Source organism: Coenobita brevimanus, chromosome 42, assembly GCF_032717465.1.
Source record: "Coenobita brevimanus isolate Jiangsu-jjx chromosome 42, ASM3271746v2, whole genome shotgun sequence".
Taxonomy (NCBI): Eukaryota; Metazoa; Arthropoda; class Malacostraca; order Decapoda; family Coenobitidae; genus Coenobita; species Coenobita brevimanus.
Window position 1 is genome coordinate 3,652,178 of NC_136995.1, and position 21,101 is coordinate 3,673,278.

The 21,101-nt window shown below is 41.2% G+C and overlaps 1 protein-coding gene across 1 annotated transcript in view; it reads right to left on the bottom strand.

The window, feature by feature from the left end:
• LOC145397670 (uncharacterized) overlaps positions 1 to 21,101 on the bottom strand; it is a 64,680-nt gene that overhangs the window by 24,311 nt on the left and 19,268 nt on the right. Inside the window, exons 10-15 of the mRNA XM_080270710.1 lie at positions 19,876 to 20,065; positions 18,615 to 18,707; positions 14,265 to 14,456; positions 10,436 to 10,592; positions 3,080 to 3,258; positions 96 to 348 (exon numbers count right to left, since the gene is read on the bottom strand). Coding sequence (XP_080126836.1) covers positions 96 to 348; positions 3,080 to 3,258; positions 10,436 to 10,592; positions 14,265 to 14,456; positions 18,615 to 18,707; positions 19,876 to 20,065 — 1,064 coding nt within the window. The remainder of the gene's footprint in view (positions 1 to 95; positions 349 to 3,079; positions 3,259 to 10,435; positions 10,593 to 14,264; positions 14,457 to 18,614; positions 18,708 to 19,875; positions 20,066 to 21,101) is intronic.

Genomic DNA, 21,101 nt, shown 5'->3' on the forward strand with positions numbered 1-21,101 from the left:
CACCATCCTATCTCGGTAGTTACTTGTTACAACATGTATATACTACAGAAACTGTATTACATCTCCTCTGTCTCTGGCTCTATGTTCCAGTGAACCCTTCCTACCTTCCACTGTGGAAGCTGAGGACACTGGTGAACGAATGAGTGCAATGGCTTGTCGGCAGGCCAAGATGGCATAGAAGAATGGTGGGTGAGGGGCAGGCCGGTCTGGTAAAAGATGAGGAAGTAGCAGTGCATAATGTGAAGCTGCAAGGTGCACCAAAGTCTGCACCTCAGTTGATCCTGTTGTCTGCTTTTCCATGATGTTGGTGGACAATGCTTGTCGTAAGTAAGATGATCCTTCCTCGTACTGGAAATAGACATACAAATGTGTCAGCAGCATGATCATCATCAGAACCTATTTCAACATCTGAGGTGGGGTGGGGTAAGGTCCTGAAAGCAAGTTAAGAAAAAGCATGAAAGAAAGAAAACTATCAAAAGCAAGTCCACTGAAATTAGCCAGACACTCATTCACACATCATTCAGTTCCCTGGAATCCTGGTTCCACCTCTTACATCTGATAGCATATACTGTTTGGGTATTTTCCTTTAAGATACACTTCACACACATCTACCCGACAGAGTTGACAGACTGACAAAACAAGGGTGCCAATTTTTAACCATATGCTCTTCATTATCATCATCATCATCCGGACCTCCTTTCCCACGCAAGGGCCATATGCTCTTCAATACCATATATTCAATCAACAAAATCCCTGTCAATTATCTAGCATTATCAGCTGTAATACCTAACAATCTCACATCCTCATTTACCACATTCATCAACCCTCTTCTTGGCCTGCCACAGGTAGTCCAGGATTCAAATTCACTTGCATATACCCTTTTCACCTCCTTACATAATGGGGTGATGTGGAGCATACTATGGCGCCCCTGTTTATTGGGTGGAGAGACAGATATGGACTCCATCCAGGACCCAAACCTCCACACTCTTCCCCATGCCTTGCTGTAGCTAGGTGCTGACCACCAGTAGAGAACATCAGTTCATTGCATGGAACAGTACTGCTGGAGCAACTGCTTGCCTTTGATTGATGGGTCTGCTCAGCCAGAGAGATTGTGGTTGCTCTACTAGTACCTCTGCTAGTACCACCACCCTATCTACATCCATTCTCTCTATATGACCATAATATGTACATGTAAGCACACACTCTTCAACCCTATTCTCAAGTGACTCAACTCCACATATCTCACAAATCATATTACTTATAATTCTTATCCTATTAGCCTATCCCTTTTACCCACTCTACACACATTCCTCGATAATCCTATTTCTGCTACTCAAAGCTATTCCCGAGTTTTTGCTCTCATGACATACCCATACGCTGATGTGGGCTCTAACAAACATTCAAGCAATCCTTTTGCAGCCTCCATGCTCACACCTGTTTAGGGAAAAAAAAAAAAAAAAAAAAATCACCTGCCACCTGCCTTCCCTATGCCACACCACCTTCCACATCCTTTGCACATTTACTGTTCTTTTCTATTATTATGTCAAGATACTCGCCCTCCAGCACCAATTCAAGTTTCTCTCCATTCACTAGCACACCATACAAAGTTACCTTTTTTCTCAATCCATCACTTTACTCTTACAGTATCTATTTTAAAAACACAGCACTCACTGACTTCCACACACACACACACACAAAATCCATCAATCTGTATAGCTAGCTTCTGTTCATGTTTAGCAACCATGACTGCATGACTGGTATCCGTAGGGGAAAAAAAAAAAAAAAAAAAAAAAAAAAAAAAAAGGACACAGGGAGCAGCTGCCCATATGCAGATGGCAACCTGCCAGCTTGGAATGAGGTTTTCCTCACGTGATACATGGCAAGATGAAGAGATTTTGCTTCCAGGAAGGAGGTGCATCTGCTTCCCTCCACCCAGGACAATGGCAACACCACAGGAAGGCTCCTCTACACCACCTTGATCAGAACATTATAAGTCCCGCCTCCTGACATCCACCCACTCGAAAATGTCCATCCATCCATCATCTAATCCTACATTGTCCCATGAGAAGTGTAGGAGCCCGGGGCTAGAAAGTGTCCTTTAATTGATATGACTGATTTCATCTAGCTAGGCTTAGATCAGGACAGCACCCAACCCTCCTCTACTGTAAGCTTTGATCTGGACTGGATGGAAACACAGATGACATGTGCCCTGTTTTTAGGATAGGCCCACTCAACATAACACACATAATGGAGCACTGCTATAGAGCACATGCCACACTAAGATGCCAGATTGCAGGCACAATATCCATGGTGTAGGGAACTTACAGGAAAACCCTATAGGGGCAGTTACTTACCTGTGATTGATGGATCTGCTTGACCAGACAGATCAGGTTTAAGCAACAGCAACAACAGAATCATCTGTGTATATATTATCTGAATACAGTACTACATTCCAATTCTCACCACTGACCACCAGCTTTCTTCACTTTTCCTTCATTGTCATATTAGCCTGTCAATCTCATCCATAAGAGTGTACAATGTTATAAAAAATAACCAAGGGAATATCCCACTGCATTACCTAAACTTGCATCTACCCTTAAACATGCGTATGTATGCACAACAGATGAAGAGAAACATTAGCCCCATGACGCCAGGCTCCCTGCACTCTATCTCCTTCTCACCACCGGGCTTATTTTCGTAATTGGCTTTTCAGAAAAATGTATATTTTTCTTACAAATCAATCACAAATGATACAAACACACAAAAAAAGCATGTATTTACCCTCTGCTGGTGTATATCTCTACTAGTGCATGACTGGCTGACTGAAGTCATTACACATGTAATATGGCAATGCAGGTGCCTCTCCCCCATCTCCCCCCTCCCTCGCCCCACCTCTGTCCCAGCTAGCCTCTCTTCATACCCTCAGGAGCATGAAAGAACCCGCCACACCACTCTCAGTGAGTTTGGCACCCTTTTAAGTTGAAACATGTTTGCGAAATATGAAAACATCCTCAGACAGGAACTGGTGCCTGTCGACCACACGACCTTAAAAGTGAACTGGCATCGGGGGTTAATTTACCTGTCCTATTTTCAGGTAGTATAGTGCAATGGCAGCATGGAGGGTGGATGTGAGGTAGGAGTATGAAGAATCCTGTGAGGTGGCATCTTTTTCCAGACATTTGGACACAGTTGCCTCTGCTTCTTGTACCAGGGTTTTTGACACCAATTCAGGAGCTACAAGAAGCAGCTCAGTTATACCTGTTGGAAGAGCAATTGATAGATTGACTGATAGATAGACAGACAGAAGAGCAATTATGAAACAATGAAAAAAATTAGTCAACATTATTACTATTATTCAATCTTTTCATATCTTATCATCACTTAATGTTTAATTCTCTCAAGACTTCTATGTTTACTCAGGCCTTTCACTGATGTGAGTGCTAAGATGTTACAGTATATGTCCATGACAAAAGTGCAGACTGACACACAGGCTTTACGACAATACAAATTACTGTTGTTATTGTTGAAGCAACTCCAAGCTCATCTGAACATGAAGCCAGCAGAGTGCAGTTTGCCAGCCATTTCAATAGATGTTCCTATAGGTTTTTCACCCAATGCTGCACCCTAATGCAGGCAATACAGTCATATGTAATACTAGATCTGTCATGTGAACATTGTATATACATGTCTGCATATATACATGTCACAAAAATTACAGTTAAAAATGACAAATGACCACAAACAAATGCAAATTATTTCTCAGCTTGTAGACCTCTGGCATCCCACAGCAGGCAATCTGCAATCTCTCTCTCTCTCTTTCAGTGAAGTTTTAGAAGCAAATGGGGACACATTAACACAATTCCAGGTCAATGATGCACCGGTGAGTCATTTGTTCGAACAATTTTTCATGGCTCAAATACATGGCACTACAATTTGGTGAACACAGGCAACAAATCTTCATTTTGTTGAAAACTCACCCCCGGCCTGGAAGCAGGGTAGAAAAGTTACGTAAGGCTGGCCCGGGAAAATGTTAACTGCACTTTGTCCTCCCTCTCTACTCCCACTAATTTTATCTAATTTGTGACATAACTATACGAAATAAATACAGTATTTTTATGTATTGTAGTTTAATCATGTCTTTTGGAGGATTGGCAAATACAGGCAACACTGTTCTAATTTGAGAGTGGTATTACTGGGGGCATGGTGACTCAGCAGTAGAGTGCCTGACTCAGGACCGAAGTCATGAGTTCGTGCCACGCCTGGGTATGCTGGGAGAGATAGCGCTCTCCTGTCACCTAGTTGGTTGTAGCAGCTGTGGCTCAGAGGGTTAAAGCGCTCTGACCGAAGGGTCGGAGGTTTGAGTCCACCCAAGGTCATTGGCAGACATCTGGAAGGGCATCCGGTCATAAAGTGCTACAAACTCCAAAACCCAAGTCCTCTACCCAGGGGCAATGCCTTAGCCCTTATAGAGAGAAGGGGACACGGCAGTTAAAAAAAAAAAACATAACGGTACTGTACCACTGAAGGGGAATGAATGCATCACTATCTGGCTACAAGTACTTCTGTGAATGGTTGTGGTAGCTATGTGTTTATGTGTGTGTGATGTCTATAGTCGGACTCGCGCCCGTTTGCGGCTGTGGTGTGGCCCGCACCTGTGTACAATGGTGCCACGTTTCCCCAACTTGCGATGTGAAACGGAAGCTATTTATGTACAAGGCATCACAAATTCGATAAATTCAGATGAATAAAACTTACACTTGTGTATTTTGATGGATGAATCAACAGTAATCTTATTATGCATAAAATATTTATACAGTAACACAGAAACATGGCATACATATTGTACAGTGTTGCTAAAAGAAATTGTAGTCACTTTTAATGTTTTTTAGCGTAGTTTTAGGGTGGGTAATAATATTACAGTTATGGATATAAGAGAATGAGCCTGAAAAAAGAAGAAATATGCCAATATCCAAAGTAAAAGAAATAATTCATATAATTCTTGTGAGTGGCAACACTTACACACCCAATCTGACCTAAAATAAAGTACGTACCCCTTCGTATACCCAACCATAGCTTGTACAGGTGTTGCTTGGGAAAAATGCTCACATTTACTGGCTTTTACCATAATTTTAAGGGCGAGGAATAATCACATTTATAATCATAAGCTAATATGTAGGACAAAATAGTAGGCATATGCCAATACTGAAGTAAAAAAAAAAACATTATTCACTCACGAGCGGCAACACTTCCACACCCAGTTGGTGGCCGTGACCTCAGGGGTGGTGTGGAGAGAGAGATGGAGGAAGGGGAAAGAGAATGAATGAATGAAAATCAATCATGGTACTGCAATAACGGGTCATCTGTCGCCGTATACAAAAAATGATAAATATCACTAAATACAACAAAACCAAAATAACAAATGAAAGCACAATTATAAACAACTTATAAAAGAATCAAAAGTACTCAGGGTGGCTCACATCTCCCGCCAGGAGAGAGAGAGAGAGAGAGAGAGAGAGAGAGAGAGAGAGAGAGAGAGAGATAACGGTATAGAAAACGTGGCAACACTGTACACAGGTGCGGGCCACACCACAGCCGCAAACGGGCGCGAGTCAGACTATAGTTTAGGGTGAAGGAAGATGTTACCAGTGCTGAGATAGTTTGTGCAGTGTTCAGCAGTAGTTTTCTTTACGTTTCTTTGTGGTGAGGGTGATGCAACAAAAAAATGTGGAGTGTGAGTGTGAGATGTGCCTTGAGCTGAAGCAATGAACTATGTGTCTCTTATATTTGTATGAACCTTGACTGGATGTATTTTTGTTTCTTAATTAAGGTTATCTATATTTGTGGTCGTATTGCATCCTATTATTATTCTTATTTTTTTTGTGAGTGTGTGTGTTTTTTTTGTATGCTTACTGATGTTTGCAGGAATAGGATTATTTATGAGTGTGTTGTTCCAGATGATTGGCTGAGGAGTGTAATTGTAAATGTGTATAAAGGGAAGGGTGATGCCCTGGAAAGAGGAAATTATACTGTAGAGGTATAAAGCTTTTAGATCAGATAATGAAGGTAATGGAGAGAGTTTTAGAAGGTATGATTAGAGAAAGAGTGAATATTGATAAGATGCAGTTTGGGTTTATGCCAGGTAGGGGGACCACTGATGCCATATTCATTGTTCGACAGCTTCAGGAAAAATATATTGGTAGGAGAAGGGATCTTTATTTTGTTTTTGTTGATTTGGAAAAGGCCTTTGACAGAGTCCCTAGAGAGGTGGTGAAGTGGGCAATGAGAAAGCTTGGCTTGGAGGAGTGGCTGGTTAGGGTGGTTATGGCTATGTATGTGGGTGCTCACACCCAGGTAAGAGTGAATAGAGATTTGAGTGATGAGTTTTCCATGAATGTTGGTGTGCATCAGGGGTCAGTCTTGAGTACCATGTTGTTTATCATGGTACCTGAAGCCCTTTCACGTGACTTTAGAAACGGACTCCCGTGGGAGTTGTTGTATGCTGATGATTTGGTGTTGATTGCAGAGAACGAAAGGGAGGCGGAGGAAAGGTTTAGGAAGTGGAGAGATGGTATGGGACAAAAGGGTTTAAGGGTAAATGCAGATAAAACAAAAGTGATGATATCTAGGGTTGGTGGCGGTACTGTCAAAGACGAGGGAGAGTGGCCAAGTGCAGTTTGCCACAAGGGCGTGGGAAGTAATTCCATCTTGTGTGGTGTGTGTGATAAATGGGTGCATAAGAGATGTAGTGGTATCAGGGGTAGACTGCGAGATAATGCTGATTTTATGTGTACGGCGTGCCGGGGTGAGCAGGTGGAGATTGTCAGACGTGAAAGGATTGAACTTGCTGGTGAATCTCTTGAGTGTGTGGAAGAGATTTGTTATTTGGGAGACATGTTGTGTGCTGGAGGTGCGGCTGGAGCTAGCTCTGTGGCTAGGGTGAGAAGTGGTTGGAAGAAGTTCAGGGAGCTCTTGCCTCTCCTGACATTGACAGGGCTCTCCCTACGTGCTAAGGGGTCTTTGTATGCAGCATGTGTTAGGAGTGTAATGCTGTATGGTAGTGAGACCTGGGCAGTGAAGGAGGAAGATATTCGCCAGCTCAGACGTACATAAATGACAATGATTGGGTGGATGTGCAGTGCGTCCCTGCGTCCAAGGCCTGGAGGGGCTGGGTTTATGATGGAGGAGTTGAGAGGTAGGATGGGTCTGGAGTGTATTGGTATTGTGATGAGGAGAGGTAGATTGAGGTGGTTTGGACATGTGGAGAGGATGGGGGATGGAAATTGGGTGAGGAAGGTGAGAAGTGTTAATATTGGGGGTGGGGTTATGAGGGGTAGACCGAGAAAGACATGGGACGAGGTCATTAAGTGTGACCTCAGGGTTAAGGGACTGAACAGGGAGGCTGCAATGGATCGTGCAGCATGGAGAGCCGCCATTAGGTGACCAAGGCTGACACATGCAAGCATGTTGGAGTCTTTAAAAACGAAAAGAAAAACGAAACGAAACGAGGTTGGGGTCCAGCATGGGCTGGTCATTGTATTTCACTGTTGTTATAATGAATCACTTATAGAAGGCTTTCAGGAATACTTTCTGTTGTCCAAGGCAGTGTCTGTGAGTGTTTTCAAGGCATCAAGTTTATTAGATATTTTTCTACCGACATCACAATAAACCCTCATTATATCTAATCTCACTCATCTGAACTTCAGCTAAACTGATCCCCTGTGGGCCTATAAAACAACCATCACACGCATTGAACGAAAGGTCGATTTACTGAGGTACTGTTGCTGCCAGACTGAATGAAAGGTAAACAAAGAGTAACTTTTCTTTTCTTTTTTTCCTTTTTCTGTTCTGTTGCTTATTATTAACTGAAAATATTTCATATCTTTCTGTAGTGTATCAAGGTGTACAATAAAAAAAACTACACAAGACTGAAATAAGAAAAAGGACTACATGTAGGTATCCACTGAAAAAGATTCAGTGCAGTGTTAATCAAACCTGGGGTTGTTACCATATAGCCACTTTACCAACATTAGCTATATTGTCAGTTTACTCTTCAATTAGTTCAATGTATCTAAGGGCTTACTGTACTTGCATGCTGAAAATAGGTCATGTGTGCATGTGTCCAAAGCTAATCCTAGAAATCTGGAGTCTTTCTTCCAGTGGGAGTGGTTGATCAAAGAGTGAAACTTAAGATTCATGTCTGTCTGGAGTGAAGTGTGTAATGGTTGATTTGGTTGGTAAGGCAGGTAATCTGTTTAGTCAATGATGATTTTCTAGTGAGTGTAGGTATAGAATGGGCTGGGTTGCTGCTTGATGAGTTTTGGGGTGCTGCAAAATTACTGCCAAGTCATCAGTAAACACAATACTGTTGCTGAAGGGACAGGGGCTGGCAGGCCATGCAGGAAGGGGTTAAAGTGATGGTGAAATGACTGACACCTGAGGAACACCACTGGACAGTATTCCAAATTTAAAACCTAGGTTTTGGCAGAGCACCTGGGGTGGTTCAAGAGAGTGTTGGCCAGGCAATTTTTTTATCTTCTTCTTCCATGACTATATCTAAGATTTTACTTATTAGGATGTAATGTGGTATTGTGTCAAAAGCTTTGTTTACATCTATGGATGCTAGTGGGGTTATTAATGGTGGTAATTTCTAAATGATGTCATTTGGGATGAGTTAACTTTGAGAGGTGGGTGGTGGTTGAGTGTTTAGGTTGGACTTCATGGTGGGAGTCAAATAAAGGGATGCAGGGGGGAGAGGTGATGCTGTTTAAGATTAGCATTTTCATGATTTTGGATGGTGTGCGAAGCAGTGATATGGATCTATACGGGGGATTATTGGGAAGTTTTCCTAGTCAGAGTAAGGGAATGAGAGTTGCTTTCTTCCACATATTGGGAATTTGGTTTTGAACCCAGCAGAATTTTAATATTTCAGCAATGGCATGTGTTGCTAGAGGCCCAGGGCATTTTAAATGAATACCTAAAGTCTGGTCTGGTCTTACTACTTTGGAATTCTTTGTGCTTTTGATTATACGCTGTACTTGCTGTGCAGTGAATGGAGATAGTATTTGTTTCCTGTAATTTTGCTAAGTTTCTTTGTGATGACTCTGTTTTGAGGATTTCAGCATACATGTTAAATCAAGGAGACAGAGAAGCAGGCAGGCCTCACAAGAATGGAAAGATGAGCTATATTTTGGACTTTACTGATATTACAATAGAGATGTATGGGCATCACAGTCTGTGACTCACAACAAATGTTGTATAAAACTGAAACTAATGACACCAACAAAGGGAGAGTTAGACGGGAGGTTGGAGTTTTGTTAACTTTGTTAACTTATCAGCATGCAGTATCCTCTACAGAGGATGGTGTTGAACATTTTCTTATGTTAATTAATGGCAGGACTCCAAATCTTGGACCTAAGGGCTTTCCAGCTTCTAGTCAGTAGTTCAAGGGCAGTATGTTAAGTGCCTTTTCTATATAATCTATATTCACCATGATATGTATCTGTTTTTCAGATAAAAAGATTATGTCTATGGGCAGAGATTTAAGGAAAATGTTGAAGTCAGTATACTGAAAATAGTTAGCTACAAATCTGAATTATAACTTCTTTCTCAATGGTACCATGAAGGGGGGGTGGAACTTCCCTGTCTGGCTGAAAACTTTTATCTGTTGTAATCACTAGATAGTGATGAAGCACTAACGTTCACAACAGCTTTAACTCTTCCCCTCCCGGGTACCTGGTGGGAGGTTTGTAACTCCCACGTCGGTATATTCTGGCCATAAATGAATTTTTGAAAACTGCAAATCCAAGACCATCAGTCCATGCAAACGTGGACATGTGGTCCACTCTCCTCCCCACTCCACCAGCTGCCTCGTTCTCCTCCTCCTCAGCACTCCCTGCATCACCCACCATGCCTTCAATGGTGACTTTGAGGTCACTTTCTTCACCCTGATGATCATTTCCTGAGTCATCAGAATATTCAGATTCAACACCACCAAGATTTTCCAATAACTCGGCCTGTTTGTCACAAGTCAAACCACGCCTAACACGTTTCACAGGTGTGGAGGTGAACAGTGGGGAGCGACTGTGAGATACTGAAGGCTTAGGTCCATCAACGGCTGCACACAAGTGTAAGCAAATGGGGACACACACAATACCTTTTGTCTTTCCCACTCACGCACCCATATGGAAGAAAGACATAGGCTTAGTTGGCAACCTGAACCAGTCTGGGCTGCACAGCTATGCAAACAAAGGCGTGATATGACAAAATGTTTATTTACATGAACCGATGTGACCTACATACATGTAAGTAAGCGTGAACCGGGGAGGAGGGGTTAATGAGTATATCTCTGATGAGAAAGATGTGCAGACTTTGGGAGTGAGGCAGTGAGATTAATCAGATGAAGTATTGATGTTCAAAACAGCTTCAGCGAGCATACCTCTGACAAGGAACAGGTGAAGACCGTGGGAGCGTGCCAGTGATATCAGTGTAACCCAGCAACTCAAAGTGGGAGTCACCAATCCAGACACTTGATACACATACCCAGCAGAAGCTATCAGGCCACATGTAATTCCTGGATCCTCTAGCACCACACCCTGCAAGAGACAGATGGCTGTTAGATTAAATGGGTTGTGCACTCAGAGCCTTTAATTGCAGGCATTAATGACAGTCATTAACCACAGTTAAACCAAATCCTTCAGTAAACGGAGTCCTTCAACCTTCTATCTCCTTATACTAAGTGATCTTACCCCCTTTCTCTTATTTAACTTCTTAACCAAACTTCCTACCAAAAGTGAACACAAGAACTCATTAATAACCCAGCTTTGAATAAGCAGCAATTGTGCTTTAAATTCAGTACATACAATATTAATGATAAAGTGTTTCTACCTAAAATATAGAGTATTGTATAGATTGCCTATAATTTTGTACAAACACAGAACCAAAGCTTTCTTCCACCCACCTCACATCACAAAACTCATCCAAAAATTCTGATAAATTTTCAGCAAAAATTTAATGCCACTCTTTTTCACTACACTTCATCATCCAAATGTTGCTGTTATTAGACCCCAGGCTCATCTGGATGTGAAAACAGTGGGCCAGAGGCAGAAGCTGCCCTTTTCCTGCAGTCCACCACCCTTCTCTGCAGGAGTTATGGAGGAAGCTGAGAGCACTTGTATAACTGGGTAGCAGAGCTGCCATGTTACACTAATACCACAGTGTGAAATGTCCCCTGCAACACATTACTACATATACCTCATTACCATCTGCTGTGACATCATGTTCCCACTCAGCACACAACATGGATTACTTGCCAAGCTATATTACGGGAAGAGCGGATCATCAGTTTAGAGAAATTGTGCACTGTGCTATGTATTATCAACTCTTTAACAAATTTAGTAAATATATTACATTTCAAGTACCTGAAACGATGTTAATGGACATATTTCACTGATCCTTTAATACATATGCCAAGGTTGTGGAGTCGGTGATAATACTTTCCGACTCCGACTCCAGAAATTTTACAAGTACCACTCCGACTGACTCCGACTTAAGTATGTACTGCACTAATAATACAGCCCATGGACATGATACATGTAAATAATATTCATGAATTTTGTTAGATGCAAATCTTAAATCTTTATTTTCAATTCTTTACTAACGGTGCTTGCATAATAACCAAAAACTGTTATACATGGTTGTAAAGTAAACCCAATAAAGTACTGAAAAGATATGACTGATACTATATCAGAACCAAAAGGTTTGGAGATGGAGTCGTGGAACTTTGTCCAACTCTGACTCCAACCAAAAACAGATGACTCCACAACTCCATAACCCTGACATATACTGTATTGATGTACAAAACAAAGTATGTATCAAGTTAAGTTGGGAAAGCACATACCTGGTCACTTCATCTGCAACTCCCAAAGATCTCTTATGCAGGTTATGTTTGGGGATTACTTGTGTAGGGAAAATTGGGACTATGATGCAAGTGGCTATTTTTCATGTGAGAACAACATGAATATAACAGGAACACAATTCACTGCTTTTACACAAAATCCATACCATTCTTGCATTTTTTTTTTTGCATCCCTCCCTCCATAATAGAGAAACCAAAAAATGAAAAACCTCCTTACATTATACAGAATGCCTCAACAGCTTCCCTTTTCCTCCACCCAACACTCCACTTCACCATCATATACACAAATCCACAACTACCACAACCAAACCAACGCATTCAGCCAAACAGCATCTTCCAGGAACCCCCACCACAATAACTACCCTTCCCAGAAAAATACAGGTTCACCTAACCAGACTATGATATAGTCACCATCTTTCTACAATTTGTTTCAGCATCAACACAAAATACATCTGGGAAATAATCCACTGAGCCCTCACAGTATGCTGCCCCTCACACCATAAGATACTTCTATCATTCACCTCACTCTCATAATAGAGACAACTCTTTAACATAATAAATAAAATCAATAAGAGAGCTAGGAAAGCAATCAGCTAAAGTGGTGGGTGTCCTGTGGTTTACCAGGTTCATGTGCCAATGAACCTGGGATCACCACCACCACCACCACCTCAACAGGTCGCATTATATTGGGGGCTGTGTGGGTTGTTAATGGATTATGTCCTTGTTAGTGCTGACACAGAGAAGGATGATCACCACAATGAAGACTGGTAGAGCTAAGTAAAGTAATCCCTCAATTATCCGATGTACTAGAGTCAAAGGCATGGCCGGGTAATAGTTCTGTCTGGATAATGGACTTGTCCCTTGGCCCCCATTCATACATAACCTAACTCTGAAAGCCAGTGTAAAAGGCCACTACAGTACATCGTACAAAACTTATTCCTGTCGTTTAACACTGCTCTATCTGGTCAAGGAGACCTAAAGATGCAGTGGGCACACAAAACATAATGATTAAATGGAATAATATCATGGTAAAATGGAATACAATCATGGTACAGTACAGTATGCTAGAATAAAATCAACGTCAACACTCATGATTCGACCATCCCCCATCAACCTTACTCAGGACCTCCCACTTCTCCAGAGTCAACACCACTCTCTTCCTTTTCGTTGATGAAGGGGCCATCATCACACATCCTAGGAAAAGACATGCAGGAAATAGCAAGGCCTGAAGCAGGCAGGGAACAACCACAAAAACCATCATGTGCGCTGCCATAACAACTGTCTGGAAGGAGCTGTTTAATACACAATCGTCGCATGGGAACTAAGACCAAGCGAGGGGGGGTCTTTAGTGGACATTGCGTAAACCTTACACAACCACCTATATACTATACTGTGCTATGTTAACATGATTTTACTTATCAAAAATATGTTTCCTTTATAAAAATTCCATCAAAGCCCTGTCTCATTTGCACTGAATGCATGTTCAGTTACAGTCACTAAGAATACTGTTATTTATTAAAAGTGAGATTAAGATGTGTATATGACTATAAGAATTGATAGCAGGTGACTAGCTATATAAAGAAGACACAACACAAAGAAGACAGGCTGACACCAAATGTGTGCACATTTATGTAAACATTTTATTATTTTCCAAAGAAGGAGCTACCGGCTTCTACACAGCATAAGGGCAGGCCACATAAGCCCCTGTTAAAGCTTTGGTACAGCAACAAAGGCCAGAAACTTCATGACAAACCCAACACTCACCAACACCGGATGATTTACTCTTTGTGCTGAGGTGGAGTGGGCAACAGCCCTTGTTTTGGTGGGCACTGTCATTGGCGTGGGTGTGTTGTGGGGATCAGCGGGCGGTTTGAATTTAAGTTTCTATGCGTGCTATTGGTTAATGCAATAAAAAATGGATACATCTTTAATTCATCCAGATTTTCTGCTTTGTCACAAAATGACAGATGTTGCATAGTGCTGCATTGGATAAATGGGGGATTACTGTATATACATTTGAGTTCACTCACACGGCCATAACTAAACACTTCACAGCCAAATCAAAGTGAACATTAAAGTGACAAAATAATATCAAAACTATCTGTGAACAGTCAACTGCTGTGGAGATTTGTTTATCCTTACAGTGGTTCAGCTGCCATCATCAGCATCACCATTATTATCACCATCATCCAATCCTCTTTCTCCCACTTAAAGATGGGATGAAGCAGGATCCAGAAAGCAAGAGAAAACACAACACAGGGAGAACTACTCAACAGCATGCCAAATAAAATGGACCATACACTAATTCACTTACACTTCTCCATACAAATGAAACATCCCCAAGACATACTTGTGCATCAAGATCCTTCCAGATGGACAATGCAGTGTGAAGAGGTGCCAGTGAGGCCTCATGGGCAGGCAGTGTAAGGCCAAGGATGGAGGGGCGTACATCACACGTATCATCTGCCTGTATCTCTTCTCCTAAGTCTGTGGCTTGAGCAGTAAGGGAGCTTGGGAGCTTCTCAGCTTCTTGCTGCTCTGCCTGCAATGTTAAGAGTATATTAGGTTCATATTCTCATCAGTTACGGAGGCTCTCCAGCATGTCTTTCTTACATGTTTATTTCTTGATACAATATTGGTACATTAATAATTGCTTTCATCGTAATGTGATTTCTGTAAAATAAATTCCATGTGAGTGAGTAACAGAGAGAGAGAGAGAGAGAGAGAGAGAGAGAGAGAGAGAGAGAGAGAGAGAGACTCCATTTTAGCTGCTTCCAGGCATAGGAGCCTGAGGCTAGGCTACTGTTAGTCAAGAGCATTCAAGGGTAGGAGAAACTGACCTATGTCCCTGGTGGCATCTACATGATATAAAAACCCCTGGCTATCTCTTGGACTCAAACCATGGCTTGCAGGCCACAGTACGCTGAGACCCAAGTACTCTATCAAAATTGAGGTGTAGCATGTGTAATACAGGTGTTAGAAAGCCTACTGAGCTGATGACAATATAAGCCTTAATACTACTGTACCATTTGTGGAATACTGGGACCTAAGTACTGTACACGAAAATTAACTAAAGTACTGTACACTACTTTTTAACATTACTCTCTTTTACGAATTACTATAACTAATCTACAAATCCTGCTGACCTGACTTGGTTAACCATATCACAAGAGCAACACTTTTTTTTTTTTTTTTAATAACAGAAGAGAGGAAGGAAAAACATCATCATCATCATCCGGATCTCCTTTCCCATCCAAGGGCAGGGTGAGGAGTAGCAACGTCCAGACAGCTCAAAATTGCCCAATTCAATGGGCCACGCTTCCATTCACTCATCATTCAAGCCCCTGGAATCCTAGCTCTATCAGATACATCAAAAACATTCACCAAGTTCTGCAGCTTCACATAATTGTATCCGACAGAGTCAATCCAGACGCTGCCATGTTAAAAAGGGGTGCCAAAAATCCCTGATCATGCACTTCTCACAAAATTCATCCAGCCAGATCGATCTCCTGTCAGTTCCCTAGCCTCACCGACTTCCAAACCTCTCTTCCTCACACATTGATCCACCATATCTCTCCACTTTCTCCTTGGCCTACCTCGCCTCCTCCCTCCTTCGAATTCGCTCAGATATACCTTCTTCACCACTCTATTGTTATCCATTCTCTCCACATGACCATACCATCTCAGTACACTCTCTTCAATTCTGGTGTCCACCGACTTCCTCACTCCGCATCTTTCACAAATCACATTATTTCATATCCTATCCACCCTCTGTACTCCACATACATTCCTCATCAGTCCCATCTCCACTGCTCTTACTCTTGACTTTTTATGTTGATGACACACCATAGTCTCACATCCATATGTTAAAGTTGGCACTAACACTCCTTCATGTAAGCCTTGTGCAGCTGCAACACTCAAGCCTCTGTTTCTTATCAAGGCCTTCATTGCACCAGCTACTTTTCTTCCTTGTGTCACTCTACTTCAACTTCTTTTGCACATTTTCCTCTCTTTTCTATCACAAATGAATTTAAAAAAAAATCCATACACCAGATTACTGGCATCCTCCATTCATAAAATATCTGTAACAGTTGAACTTGAACAGCTGTAGGTTAAAGTTTGAGGGGAAACAACTCCGGGGAAGAGAGTTCCAGAGAGATGCACTTCAGGGAACAAAAGAATTCTGACAGGCAGAAGTTCTGCAATATGGTTGAGTGACATTCCAGTCACGAACACTACCAGATGCCCGTGTAGCACAAGGGAAGGCATGGAGAGGTGGCACAATGGACACAACTTAGTCTGAGCATTTGCCATAAAAATATCTGTAAAACAATGCAAGGGAGGGAACATTCCTTCTTATATGTAGAGGAGGAAGTTTATTTATAATAGCAGGGTTATTAATCATTCCAACAGCTTTGTTCTGAATTTCGTCTAGTTGTTTTAATGCAACCTATTAATATATTAAGTAGTCAGCTTCAAAATGTGGATTTAACCCTTCGCCTGTTAGTAATTCTCTGTGCTAAGAAAAATAATCTACAATTAACAGGAATGCAGCCAAAGGAATGTCAAAGTGCTAAGATTCCCCTAAAATGGAGATAGTCATTAAAACAAGTCCATTTCTTTTGGTGAACTTGAAATAATGGCTTTTCTTACAGAAACAAACAGGCACAGACTGACACAGATATACATTCATGCATGCAAGCACACACACACACATACACACACACACACACACACACACACACACACACACACACACACACACACACACACACACACACATTCCTGTGCTTAAATAGGCACAGCATGTAAATATCTGATCACTCTCCTTGCCCGAGTGTTCTGTAAGCCTCTGGAAGCTAAAAACTAGAAAATATGTATCATCCACCATTCATCATCCGATTCTTTAATATCCCACCAGAAGAGTAGAGGTCTGGGGCTAGGCAACTTGGTTCAGACATTCAAGATGAGTGACCAGTTATGTGGCCCTGAGCTACATCAATAATTTAGGTAAGTGTATTATACAGCATTATAAAACTAAACTACAGAGGACTTCATTACAACAGAGTCGGTACTCTGTTTTATTGCAAGCTTTGACCTGTTTGATTTTATGTAGACTCAGCTTAAAAGAAAAAAAATAAATAAAAATAAATAAATAAATAAGTACCCACCACATTTACTTATTCAATGAAAAATGAGGCAGCATGATGATGAATAAATGAAAAATATATATTGTCTACTTTACTATCGAGCTGGTACGTGGTGGCAACCATCATCCATTCACTTTATGTAGTGCTGCCTTCTTTTTCTTTCATTTTTATCACTGCATCTCTGCTTGCTCTCATCTCTACCTATTTTGCCCTTTCATTTCTGTCACTTTTTGTTACTCTTCTTTCCACTTCTGGTCGATTTACATTAGGTGACAAGCCTAACGGTTTCCTATAGCCCAGGAAACCATTTACAATGCTGGGAGATAACCATATGACAAGATAATGGGGGTGATGTGGAGCCTGCTATGGTGCACTGTTAACTGGGTGGAAAGACACAAATGTGGCATCCATCAATGAAACCTCCACACTTTCCCATGCCTTGCAGGAGCAAGGAGCTGTTAACCACAAAGGAACATCATGTTACTGTGCAAGATGACCTTGCAGTGGCAGTTCCTCGCCTGCAGTTGATAGGCTTGCATGGGCAGACAGACTGAAGATGAACAACAACAACTTTTCTACAGCACCCAGTACCATACTAATTTACATACATTAAAGTTATGCTTGAGTCCTTCCCTCTTATATTACTGTAGTTTGATATATGCAGAAAAACTGAATGGACAGAAGGTCACTCCCTTTATAATTTTTGCTCAGATTATAGTTTCACCAACCAGTTCCCTAAACTGAGGTTTAAATTTACTTTAGCCTATATGATCTCCCTCAGAATAAAAAAATGGTACTTTTCTATCTCACAAATTAATAATCTTGTAGGTATGTGTTGGGTCCTTTTTTGTGTCTCCATATAAATCAGACAACTTTTACTTCCACTGATGGACTCTTTGAATGTATCTAGCAAATATACTTTTCCACAAGGTAGTGCAGAAAAAGGAACTGTGATAATAACCAAAAAAACAGAAATATTAGCAGGCTATATTAGATATAAATGCTGGACGGCCAAAATGAGTCATGAACTCCTCAAATGACAATTAAAATGAAGAGCAGCAATGAATTGAGTACCTCTTTAACAGAGGATGACATCTACTTTACTCTGATTTATGCCAAAGAGTCATCACAAAGTAAACTTCCTACATTAAACAACATTAAACTAACATAACTCATCATCATCATCATTCATCATCTAAGCCTGTGTTGCCTCATGAGAAGCATAGGACCCCTGGGCTAGGCAAGTTGGTCATGACTTTTAAGATGAGAGTGACCAGCTTCACTCATCCCTGAGTGACATTATGTGAGCAGTAAACCCTAACCACCCCTTTGGATGTAAACCTGCACAGGCTCAATCCGATTGGAGCACCTTAATTACCCACTAAACCACCAGGCTTCAAATAAATGTTTTAGGAGGAAAAAAATAACATGTTCACTGAAGTAATCTACACACACCATAATAATAAAATAATAATACACTAAAAGCCACACTGGTGTGAATGCAAATAGCAACAGTATATAAACAACTACAGGAGGATACTCACAGCAACAGTTATCTCTGTGTACTGTAATTGACACAGATACAGCCAGAAGTGTGCTCGTGCCAGAAGTTCTAGCTCAACAGGTGTGCCCTTACCATCAGTCTGAAAAGTGCCTTATCAATTACTGAATTACCGAACTGCCTAAATCATTCTCAGTGTATTTGGCTCAGTAATCATTATCATCATCATCTGGACCTCCTTACCCACCCTACAGAAGGCTGAGGAGTAGCAATGTCCGGACAGCCCAAGTCTGCCTGCTCCAATGGGCCATGCTTTCATTCACTCATCATTCGAGCTCCCAGAATCCTGGCTCTATCTGGTACACCAAAACTTCCACCACATTCTGTAGTTGCTAATAATACCAAAAGACCACCCAGCATTTGATTAACAAATTACATTTTATATTTAACCACCACTACTTCCACTCATCACTGTTCCCTTTGGCCACTTCAAGCTGCTGTCCCTCATGTCCTGTTTCATTGAGTTTTTGGTCAAAACTTCTATTAATTTTCTTCCATTATATGCGCTCTACACACTCACTTTGTTAATCTCTCATTATCAAAATATTCCATATATCCAACCCTCTGCACTTAACTCACCTACACGACATAATAAACTACAACCACGACAAAAGAAATAAACATTAAAGACCTTACAGTTAAATATTAATGGAGTAAATGCTAATACACTGTACTACAAAACTAAGTACAGTACATAGTTTCTGCCATATACAGGATGCTGATACAGAACAGTACTGTATCATTAACTTCCTAAACATCTGCAGCACTAAACACTTCAGTCACTTGCATGTTAAATAATCTTACACAATACACCACGAAACAAAAGTCTCACAACACAAATTCTTTTAATATAACCTGAAGAAGATCTCTCTCGGACTGCAAGGCTGAAGTGGCTGAATTTCTACAGTTATCAGGTTCATATCCACAGGAGTCCGAGGCCACAAAAACAAAAACAATGCATCTAACTCTACTCAGTTGTTTACATACTCATGCCTATCATTCTTCCAAGTACATGATAAGTACTCCAAAACCTATACTCATTTTTACCACCATCATGACTAACAGAAAGGCACGCAAGGAAAATACCTTCATGTACTATATATCTAAACAACTGAGCTGACAGTAAGACTCTCATACTGGATTATGATTCAATAAGTTTAAAGATCAATGTTCTACATCTCCCTGAATCACATACATATGGAAAACATAGTTATGATTATGCCAATGATCATAATTGTGTGGTAACTCACTGTGGCTCCCTGGAGTAGACTGATGGCACTATTGACAGTATTCACTGCCTCCAGACACCCAGTGGACCCCCTCTGACTCCTCCTCAGAGCTTCCCCCACAGTCAGGAGACCCATAACTTTATCAATGATGCATTCTGCCTCATCTGCAAGCCGTGACCCACAAGATACTTCTTCCTCACTGGTATCATACCTGCAGAATACATAATTCATCAATAAACTTTTCAAATGCAGGAAAGTATAGTACAAAGTACAGTATACTAGTGTACAGCATATCATATCTTTGAGACTACTTGTTTGGTATCCAGCTAATATCAATGAAATACATTTTACTTTTTTAGAATGAATGGTGGATGTAGTAGGGTGCTAGTTATCATGAGACATGGGAAGTACTACTGCACTATAACAGCAATGTGACTACAAGATTGCTAACTGGTCACAAAATTGTTCCGCTGGTGGTAGACAATTCAGCAATAAGTACAAAGAATCAAAATCCAAGCTGATATGCCTGGCTGTGATTTTCTGTTGTCATCAAGATCCCCTTCTCCTAGTGGCAATGAGTGGTATCCACCACCTAGGTTGGAGGAGTCCATGCAGATTGTAATGCCCAGTGATGGTCTTGTTCAGGGAAACTGAGTGGTCAACATTAGTGGAACTTCCCACCTGCTTAAGTGTCAACATGCTGAATGGGATGGCTAGGTATTCCTGCCTTCTTTGACATACTTGTTGCCCAGAAGACTCTCCCATAGGACCACAACCCAGGTCAGGGTTTGCAAACGAGTGAGCTTTGATCTGGTTAAGTTTATGGCAATCTCTTTGTCTCAATTTATCCTGATGGTTGTGCAAACCATGACCTCAAACTAGTTTCTGTCTTCAATGACTAGCCAGTCATTCTCACAGGCAAATATGTTGGAGCCCAACAAAAACAGTTCTCAGCAGATGAATGGCTACCTCTGTGATCAACCCTGGAGCAATGCTACAATCACAAGCAAATGCTTTGAAGGCATCACTGGCATTGATAAAGAAAATCACCAATTTTTTGTACCTCAGGTGGACAAGAATATTATGCCAATAGCTGTCTTGCAGGTTGAATGTGGCCAGTCAGGTGTTGGGACAAAGGTACGACTTATTTTCTTTTATGGAAAGAAATAATGGAAAAAATATGGGCAGTGGTGGATGAGAAGTCTAGAAACAGAGAAGATCCAGAGATATTGCCATCAACTACAAAA